The sequence below is a fragment of the Gopherus flavomarginatus genome, chromosome 3 (genome assembly GCF_025201925.1).
Source record: "Gopherus flavomarginatus isolate rGopFla2 chromosome 3, rGopFla2.mat.asm, whole genome shotgun sequence".
In the NCBI taxonomy this organism is placed as follows: domain Eukaryota; kingdom Metazoa; phylum Chordata; order Testudines; family Testudinidae; genus Gopherus; species Gopherus flavomarginatus.
This window is the reverse complement of record NC_066619.1, coordinates 30,326,881-30,337,624: the sequence shown is the minus strand read 5'-3', so window position 1 is coordinate 30,337,624 and position 10,744 is coordinate 30,326,881. Positions and strand designations below refer to the sequence as shown.

The following is a 10,744-nucleotide window of genomic DNA, read 5'->3' as shown; positions in this document are numbered from 1 at the left end:
TTATTATTAAGAATAGTAATATTGGAGGAGGGGTGAGGTGGGGGTGCTAAGAAAACAGTCCCTTATTTTTTAAATACAATGTTGGCAACCCTTGCTGGGGCGGAGGTAGACTGAACTAGAGTAAGAAAATGCAGACCCTATTTCATTTGCTTGTTCAGCTGATTTACAACTCCCTACTCTGAAGCAGCATCTGTATCCTATAGGAGTTACCTAGCCCAGAAGGCAATGGATATCCTCTTACTGAGTTTTCTGTAAACCGTTGCTACTTTAGAATGAAATTTGCAAGAATCAGCTTTTGGAAGCACAGTTTTCCCTTTGGAGTATAGCAAAGCTTCTAGGAAGGTGGGACTGTCACTACACAGAATGTTCAGGGAGAAAATGTCACTTTTTATATCTGAAGTGGATTATCTTTTAAAGAAATTTTTTTTTTTAAATTTGGGGTTTAGAATTTACATGAACAAGATAATGCACAGATTTATATTTTATGTCTAATATGGGATGAACTGAGTGTTCTGTCTTTTTTATTTAAAGTCACGTTTCAAGGAACAATTGAACTAAAACCATCATTTTACCTTGGCATCAGAAAGGTCTACTTTCTAGAGTCTACTAATATGTTTATTTTATCAACCAATCAGTGCTCCATTAGGATATTTTTTTTACAAAGCAGAAATGTGATTTATTCTTATCTTACAATCAGAAAACAGGCACTCCTCTCACAGACACCTGAGAAACCAGACACTCCGCTCCCAGACACCTTTTTCTTTTTTTTTTTACTGTTAATCATGTACAGTATCTGCTTTGCTTACAAATTCTCAAGTAGAGCAAGGATTGGTTTTAAATTCAAAACAAAACAAAAAAGCAAAATCTACAAGAAAACCCCTGTTAAGCCACTTTTGGAGGCCTGGGTACTTTGAAGTAACATTCAATATTTTAGTTGTGTATGTATTGACATTTATCTTTTTTATGTTAAGGAAGAACATTGGTCTGTTTTATAAATAGGTTTTTAAATTATTTCCTCCCCAAAGTAAGGCCTGGTTATTCCATCTATAAACCACATCCAGAATACTAGTGGAGGTCAGCATTTAAGAAACATGTATATTAATACCAGAATTTTCATGACATCATAGCCATACGTGAGACCAGAGAATATTGTCTTTGGAATGAAATATAATAGTTTGTGTCTTGTACCTTTAAGGCACCCCTCCATTATTCTGCTGAGGGAGCTCTTCAGGACCCCTTTCTGAGAATGGGTAGTCAGATTTGGAAAGGGGAGAAGAGAGCACCTGTTTAGGTGGTAAGAGATCTGCTCCCATTTCTGGTTTAGATCTTGGTTGTTTGTGCCCACATTGGTTGATTTTAACCCCAAACTGTGACTGTATTGTCTCAACCTTTCTGTTTACAGCAGAGCAGAGCGGACAGGGAGCTGTAGACGGGAATTTGAGAGAGTTTGACAGAGGGAGGCTTACAATGGTGAGGAGGACCCGCAACACCTGTGCCAGCACTGCTTCTGTCTCCTCCACCTGCGCCTGTAGCCAGACAGAGTACCAAAGCATGGATGCTTTTACCCAGATTCTGGTGTGGGCTTGCAAAGACTGTAATTTGCTATTTCCACTTACTGATATCCAGGCTGGGGGTGGCATCCAATGTGAAAGGTGCCTACTGGTGGAATCTCTCAGGCAGCAGGTGGGAGAGCTACAGGAGAAGGTGGCTAGGCTGAGGAACATCCATATCCATGAGCAATTCCTGGACAGTATCCATGTGGAGACAGCTGATGGTGCTGTCCCAGTTGACAGGACTACCGACACTCCAGTGGAGGAAGAGATGCCTCAGGGTGTATCTGACACACCAGTGGAGGAGGAGGCTCAGGGTGGACACAGCCAGCTGGTTACTTCTAGCAGCAGGCAGTGCTCCACCGCTGCTGCAAACCCTCCTGCTGTGGTAAAAGATAACCATTATGCTCTTCTTGATACAGGAGAGAAGAAATCACCCCCAACAGTTAAGGGGGTGAAGCCTCGTACCCCTAAGGCTGGGAGGTCTGCTGCCACCACTGATAAGAAATGTAGGGTAGTGGTGGTTGGAGACTCTCTGCTGAGGGGGACGGAGACACCCATCTGTCGCCCTGACCGTTCATCCCGGGAGGTATGCTGCCTGCCAGGGGCCCGTATCCGAGATGTTACAGAGGCATTGTCGAGGATTATCCGGCCTTCTGACTACTACCTCATGCTACTCATCCATGTGGGCACAAATGATACTGCGAGGTGTGACACTGAGCAGATCAAGAGTGACTACAGGGCTCTGGGAGTACGGGTTAAGGAGTTTGGAGCGCAGTTGGTATTCTCTTTGATTCTTCTTGTTGAAGGTAGGGGTCCGGGCAGAGACAGATGCATCGTGGAGGTGAATGCCTGGCTGCGAAGATGGTGTCGCCAGGAGGGCTTTGGCTTCCTCGACCACGGGATGCTATTTGAGGAAGGACTGCTAGGAACAGATGGCGTTCGCCTTTCGAAGAGGGGAAAGGCCTTATTTGCGCACAGACTGGCTAACCTAGTAAGGAGGGCTTTAAACTAGGTTCGACGGGGACAGGTGAGCAAAGCCCACAGGTAAGTGGGGAACAAGACCTGGGAGATGGGTTGGAAACAGGAGGGAGCACGGGCTATAATGGCAGAGAGGAAGGAGGGTCAGGGCAAAGCCGGGAGGCAAGATCAAACCAGTATCTTAGATGCCTATATACAAATGCAAGAAGTATGGGTAATAAGCAGGAAGAACTGGAAGTGCTAATAAATAAATACAACTATGACATTATTGGCATTACTGAAACTTGGTGGGATAATACACACGACTGGAATGTTGGTGTGGATGGGTATAGTTTGCTCAGGAAGGATAGACAGGGGAAAAAGGGAGGAGGTGTTGCCTTATATATTAAAAATGTACACACTTGGACTGAGGTGGAGATGGACATAGGAGACGGAAGGGTGGAGAGTCTCTGGGTTAGGCTAAAAGGGGTAAAAAACACGGGTGACGTCGTGCTGGGAGTCTACTACAGGCCACCTAATCAGGCGGAAGAGGTGGATGAGGCTTTTTTTCAAACAACTAACAAAATCATCCAAAGCCCAAGATTTGGTGGTGATGGGGGACTTCAACTATCCAGATATATGTTGGGAAAATAACACCGCGGGGCACAGACTATCCAATAAGTTCCTGGACTGCATTGCAGACAACTTTTTATTTCAGAAAGTTGAAAAAGCTACTAGGGGGGAAGCTGTTCTAGACTTGATTTTAACAAATAGGGAGGAACTTGTTGAGAATTTGAAAGTAGAAGGAAGCTTGGGTGAAAGTGATCATGAAATCATAGAATTTGCAATTCTAAGGAAGGGTAGAAGGGAGTACAGCAGAATAGAGACAATGGATTTCAGGAAGGCGGATTTTGGTAAGCTCAGAGAGCTGATAGGCAAGGTCCCATGGGAATTAAGACTGAGGGGAAAAACAACTGAGGAAAGTTGGCAGTTTTTCAAAGGGACGCTATTAAGGGCCCAAAAGCAAGTTATTCCGATGGTTAGGAAAGATAGAAAATGTGGCAAAAGACCACCTTGGCTTACCCTTGAGATCTTGCGTGACCTACAAAATAAAAAGGTGTCATATAAAAAATGGAAACTAGGTCAGATCACGAAGGATTAATATAGGCAAATAACACAGGAATGCAGAGGCAAGATTAGAAAAGCAAAGGCACAAAATGAACTCAAACTAGCTATGGGAATAAAGGGAAACAAGAAGACTTTTTATCAATACATTAGAAGCAAGAGGAAGACTAAGGACAGGGTAGGCCCACTGCTCAATGAGGAGGGGGAAACAGTAACGGGAGACTTGGAAATGGCAGAGATGCTTAATGACTTCTTTGTTTCGGTCTTCACTGAGAAGTCTGAAGGAATGTCTAGTGTAGTGAATGCTTACGGGAAGAGGGTAGGTTTAGAAGAGAAAATAAGGAAAGAGCAAGTAAAAAATCACTTAGAAAAGTTAGATGCCTGCAAGTCACCAGGGCCTGATGAAATGCATCCTAGAATACTCAAGGAGTTAATAGAAGAGGTATCTGAGCCTCTAGCTATTATCTTTGGGAAATCATGGGAGACGGGGGAGATTCCAGAAGACTGGAAGGGGGCAAATATAGTGCCCATCTATAAAAAGGGAAATAAAAACAACCCAGGAAACTACAGACCAGTTAGTTTAACTTCTGTGCCAGGGAAGATAATGGAGCAGGTAATCAAAGAAATCATCTGCAAACACTTGGAAGGTGGTAAGGTGATAGGGAATAGCCAGCATGGATTTGTAAAGAACAAATCGTGTCAAACTAATCTGATAGCGTTCTTTGATAGGATAACGAGCCTTGTGGATAAGGGAGAAGCGGTGGATGTGATATACCTAGACTTTAGTAAGGCATTTGATACAGTCTCGCATGATATTCTTATAGATAAACTAGGAAAGTACAATTTAGATGGGGCTACTATAAGGTGGGTGCATAACTGGCTGGATAACCGTACTCAGAGAGTAGTTGTTAATGGCTTCCAATCCTGCTGGAAAGGTATAACAAGTGGGGTTCCGCAGGGGTCTGTTTTGGGACCGGTTCTGTTCAATATCTTCATCAACGATTTAGATGTTGGCATAGAAAGTACGCTTATTAAGTTTGCGGACGATACCAAACTGGGAGGGATTGCAACTGCTTTGGAGGACAGGGTCAAAATTCAAAATGATCTGGACAAATTGGAGAAATGGTCTGAGGTAAACAGGATGAAGTTCAATAAAGATAAATGCAAAGTGCTCCACTTAGGAAGGAACAATCACACATACAGAATGGGAAGAGACTGTCTAGGAAGGAGTATGGCAGAAAGAGATCTAGGGGTCATAGTGGACCACAAGCTTAATATGAGTCAACAGTGTGATACTGTTGCAAAAAAAGCAAACATGATTCTGGGATGCATTAACAGGTGTGTTGTAAACAAGACACGAGAAGTCATTCTTCCGCTTTACTCTGCGCTGGTTAGGCCTCAACTGGAGTATTGTGTCCAGTTCTGGGCACCGCATTTCAAGAAAGATGTGGAGAAATTGGAGAGGGTCCAGAGAAGAGCAACAAGAATGATTAAAGGTCTTGAGAACATGACCTATGAAGGAAGGCTGAAGGAATTGGGTTTGTTTAGTTTGGAAAAGAGAAGACTGAGAGGGGACATGATAGCAGTTTTCAGGTATCTAAAAGGGTGTCATCAGGAGGAGGGAGAAAACTTGTTCACCTTAGCCTCCAATGATAGAACAAGAAGCAATGGGCTTAAACTGCAGCAAGGGAGATTTAGGTTGGACATTAGGAAAAAGTTCCTAACTGTCAGGGTAGCTAAACACTGGAATAGATTGCCTAGGGAAGCTGTGGAATCTCCATCTCTGGAGATATTTAAGAGTAGGTTAGATAAATGTCTATTAGGGATGGTCTAGACAGTATTTGGTCCTGCCATGAGGGCAGGGGACTGGACTCGATGACCTCTCGAGGTCCCTTCCAGTCCTAGAGTCTATGAGTCTATGAGTATCTTCCTCACTGATCAGTGAACGCTATCAACTCTTAACAGTGAATGAGATTACATCCAACGTTCCAGTGCTTCATTTGTGCCAGGGTTAAGCCCTGGCACCTCTAGGCTTGGCACTTCTAGACCCAGGGCTGCCCAGAGGGGGGCGCAAGTGGGGCAATTTGCCCCAGGCCCCAGACCCTGCGGGGGCCCCCACGAGAATATAGTATTCTATAGTATTGCAAGTTTTTTTTATGGAAGGGCCCCCCAAAATTGCTTTGCCCGAGGCCCCCAGAATCCTCTAGGCAGCCTTGTCTAGCCTCAGAACCTCTGGGTTTGCTGCATCTGTTTTAAATATAAAAAAAAATTGCTTGAGCACCAGCACCTCTTTCATTAGAAAGTAAGCACGGCATCTAGCCTTTCAGAATGCATATGGTAGTAATAAACATAGTTATTACCCACAGCCAACATTTGTTTTGCCTTGTCTGACAAAGAGAACTGTACCTTTGCTTAGCCTGCAAGCCTGATTTTTGAGCACCTTGTCAGCCTCTCAAACATTCTGGCCTGTTTGTGTTGTGCCTTCTCTGAAAACTTGACACACGCTCACACAGCCATGTGTATTGCGACTTTATATAAACCCTTACTTACTATGTCACAATGAAACCTGGCCTAAATGACCACTCAAGGGACTAACAATGATCAGCTTTGATGGAAAGGGTAGTCTGGTAAAGATGAGACAAAATTGTATTTGCTATTCTGCACATGGGGCGAAATGGATTTGTGCCCATTTTTATTATATAAAAAGAGAGCTTGAAAGGTTTTCATTTAATTGCAGTGGGGTAGTTTTGTTGGTTTTTTCATATTAAAAGTTCAAGTCTTGTCTACCCTGTTTTCCTGAAGGCCTGTATGGATAACTGGGAAACTAGTAGGCTTATGACATAATAAATATAAAGCAAGTGATTTCTGGTTAATTGACAAGGGAAGTGATTTTAATCAAATTGCTAAAATTTTTGATTTGTTTGATTTTGCTTAATCCTATTTAATTCAAATTGTCTACAAACATTTGGAAGAAAATATGTTGGTTAAAGACCTACCACAACTGCTCAATAATTTCAAGGCTTGGAAAGCTCACAGTCCAAACACTGTGAGTACTCCAAGCAATCCTTTGATAAAACCAGAGAAAACCTGACTTCCTGATATTTCTAAGGCTTTTTATTAAAGGTGGAAAAAAGAGCTCATTTAAGATGGTTTCATAAAGAAGGAGATTGTTTGTTTAATAATAGTTGTGTCCTATGCAGGTGTTACTGTTTGTGGGTATTAGATGACAGTTGTCTGGCTAGTATTTCCTGTTTACAAAACTGAGGATATAAATAGGGCTAAATAGGGCAAGAACTGCACAGTGGCTTTATTTTTTTATTTTTATTTTTTTTAAGACTGGCTGTTTTTCTGAATAGGTGGAAGAAAACACATATACCAGCATGTAAGTACCTGCCATTGAGATTATAACAAGTCAGCTTTTTTTCTGCCATCAAAGAAGAGCCAAAAATATGGCATTGCCACAATCGTATATTCCTGTCTCTCTTTACTTAGGGAGACTTTGGCCTAGTCTGTAAACTGAAAGGATTTCACAACCAAATCATGTACTAAAGAGTGGGCTTGTTTAGATTAGTTTTATACGCCAAAAGGGGACACTGGAAGTTGATTAGGAAAAGGAGGAACTGTCTATGCTCATAAAATTACTTCTCTCCGGTTTACTTTTTAATTGGGTTAGTTCCTTATTGACATGTTTGGCTTTTTGCTCTGTTGAATCAGAAAAATGGGAGTTAGGAAATATTTGGAATGTGAGTGTGATGCCGGCAAACCAGGTGCCAGCTCAGGTCAGATCCCCAGACCAATTCACTTGTGTGTTAGTATAGATCAAAGAGTTAAATATATGTGTGTATTCAGATGTTTAAGCATAATTAAAACTAGTGTAATGTAACTTGTATTATTTTCACTTATCTGTTCCTGTTATAATGTAACAGCAAATATTTACATGATGTATACCAGGTTGACTAAATAACCCATCAAATAAATCTTGTGGAATGCTAATGAAAGACTTCAGGGCTTTAACAGAAAAGGCTAATTCCAAAGCAAATGGCCATTGTGGTGATGACCTGAGGTCAGAGACTCAAAGTGGATTCCTCTCTCATCCTCATCAAAGGAAAAGCCCATGTGGGTAGAGAGACTATCAGCTTGCTTTCTATGTGAAGATAGTATAAATATGGATTCCAAGACAGATCCTTTATGAAATGGTGGCCAGTACGTCCCTCAGCGTGTGGTGCTTCCAGCAGCTCCCATTGGCCTGGAGCAGCGAACCACGGCCACTGGGAGCAGCGATCGGCAGAACCTGCAGACGCGGCAGGTAAACAAACCAGCCCGGCCCACCAGGGGCTTTCCCTGCACAAGCGACAGAACAAGTTTGAGTACCACTGGTCTAGAGGATGAGCCCAGACAAAAGACTTTCACTTATCACTTAAAGTCAGATACTCTATGTTTCTATGAAACTTTTGGGTTTTGTGGCTTTTCTGTCTGTGTCTCTGTTAAATATAATAACAAATATGGATGTGATTGCAAAACACTGTCTATGTTGTCTCTATATATCTGGTAGAGATTTAAAAACAATTCATAAACTTTACAAATTACTGTAATGGGTCCATAAAAATAGTACCTGGCCTTTACCCAAAGAAGAACATTAAGGCCTAGACTTTCAGAATTGTGAATAAGCAGTTCTATGCTCACAAATGCATGAGTATAATCATCACTCATAATTATTGTGATTGCACACACAAACCTGATAATTTAGCGCACAACTGTAAACATGCTCTTTTGCATATGCAGTTATGAAACTTGGGCCAATCTAATTGAGTCACATAGGCCATCAATATAATTGTCAATGAATTATGAGATGCAACAACCACAAAAAAGGATAAATTTTTATTTTAAGGGAAACTGTATGAGAACTGCACTCAGCTGTTACATATTGTAGGTAGAAAACAAAGAAACAAGTCTGAGTCAATGGGTCAAAGAGTCCATGTTTCTAGTACACTGGGGATCATTCAGGATTTCCACAATCCATCCCTTCTATGAGAACTGCATGTTGGAGGTCTCTTACCTACTATCAAGACAGTTGAGAGTGCCCTTTTGAGTGTTTCTAAGCTGTAAGTAAACAAGACTATAATGACAGATTTCAGAGTAGAAGCCGTGTTAGTCTGTATCCGCAAAAAGAACAAGAGTACCTGTGGCACCTTAGAGACTAACAAATTTATTTCAGCATAAGCTTTCGTAGGCTACAGCTCACTTCTTTGGATGCATAGAATGGAACACACAGACAGAAGCTATTTATACATACAGAGAACATGAAAAGGTGGAAGTATGCATACCAACTTCTACCTTTTCATGTTCTCTGTATGTATAAATAGCTTCTGTCTGTGTGGGCTGGTCCACACTACGGGGGGGAAATCGATCTTAGATACGCAACTGAAGTCGAATATCTAAGATCGGATTACTCACCCGTCCACACCGCGCGGGATCGATGTTCGCGGCTCTCCCTGTGGATTCCGGAAATCCGTTGGGGTTGATGGAGTTCCGGAATCGATATAAGCGCGCTCGGGGATCGATGTATCGCGTCTAGATGAGACGCGATATATCGATCCCCGAGCAATCGATTTTAACCCGCCGATACGGCGGGTAGTCTGGACGTAGCCTAAGTTCCATTCTGTGCATCCGAAGAAGTGAGCTATAGCCTACGAAAGTTTATGTTGAAATAAATTTGTTACTCTCTAAGGTGCCACAAGTACTCCTGTTTTTTTTGAAGACTATAATGATTCATCAGACAAACAGTTCATGCCACGGATAATTCTTCAACCATGGTGCATAATGGCTGAGGTGTCAATCCCTGACTATGCCTGGCATTTGGAAGTCAAGCTTTCAGTTACAGCATGTGATAAAAGAAAGAGAGAGAAGGGAAGATTTAAGAATGCTAATCTTACTTTATGACTGAAGAATCTCTGAGTCCTGTGGAGTAAAAGTAGTGAATAACTTGCAAGCTGTATGTAATTCTGAAAGCATTTCCCCCAGATGATTTGTGGCGTAAACACAATACAGCTGTTAAGCTCTGTATTTGACTCACTGATTGGACACTTTCAAAACAATGATCTAGAACTATGCACCATTGTGACAGGAAAGCTGGCTGGCAGCATCTTCACGTACTGTTAGAATTTTCAATTATAAGGGAATCTGAGAGGCCCTCTGCACCTTAGGTGAGAATGGTCAAGTCAGACTTGTCAATTATTGCAAGTTGAATGTAAGGACTATCAGAGGTGCTTATATTAAACTTGGTACAGAAGAATCAATTTATTCTCTAAATGGAGCCCAACGGCTTTCAATCGTTGTCCTAAAATGGATACGGTCAGACTGCAAGGGAGAAAGATAAACTGAACTATTCTTGTCTGCCCTTGGGGTTTTGAGAGTTCAGCAAATTGCTACAGAGTGTCACCAATGCATCTAGCACATTCCAGCATTTAATAGAGAAATGCCTGGAGACGTGCATTTCAGTGAAACACTCTTATACCAGGCTACTGGCTTATCTTTTCCAAAACTTTATTGAAATACAACAGCAGACTATTGAAGGTCTTAAATAAACTGAAAGTGTATAGCTTGAAACTGTCTCCAGAAGAATCAGATCTATGCCTATTATGGGTCCTGATGGGATATAGTTACTGGATAGATAAGATCAGTGCCATGAAAGAATAGCCATCGGCTATAAATGTACAGAACTGAAATGCTGCTTAGGTTTCACAGGCTGCCATCACCATTTTAGTGAGGGTATATCAAAGATAACCTGACCATTAAACCAGTCGACAGAGGGCTATCTTTCACCAGAAATGGAGGGAAAGAACTACAAGAGGCCTCAAGAGGTAGCCCCAAGTGCCTGTAACAGGCCTCTTAAAAAGAGATGGACAAAGGAATAGCTGGAAGGTTTTGAAGGCCTAACAGAAATTAACCACAAGACTTGTCTTGGTACCTGCTAATCCAAAACTGCCATATATCCTCTACTGGAATACTTGCAGGATGGGAAGTAGCTCTCTATTGAGAGAGAGATGGACAACTATGAGTTATGGCATAGGTGAGCAAGGGATTAATGAAAAGTGAAAACATTATCTTGA

General features: G+C 41.9%; 1 protein-coding gene across 1 annotated transcript; it reads left to right on the top strand.

Moving 5' to 3' along the window:
* The first annotated feature begins 1,417 nt into the window (after positions 1-1,417).
* On the top strand, positions 1,418-4,811 carry LOC127048033 (uncharacterized). The gene is made up of 2 exons (XM_050947143.1): positions 1,418-2,139; positions 2,360-4,811. Exons 1-2 carry the CDS (start codon positions 1,468-1,470, stop codon positions 2,396-2,398), a joined length of 711 nt encoding a protein of 236 aa, XP_050803100.1. The 5' UTR covers positions 1,418-1,467; the 3' UTR covers positions 2,399-4,811.
* The last annotated feature ends 5,933 nt before the right edge of the window (positions 4,812-10,744 follow it).

What these genes read in the sequence shown, in the direction of transcription:
- LOC127048033 (XM_050947143.1), top strand. Translation starts at nt 1,468, where the DNA reads ATGGTGAGGAGGACCCGCAACACCTGTGCCAGCACTGCTTCTGTCTCC. An exon ending in CTGACCGTTCATCCCGGGAG is followed by an intron (nt 2,140 to 2,359) that starts GTATGCTGCCTG and finishes TTCTTGTTGAAG; the next exon opens with GTAGGGGTCCGGGCAGAGAC.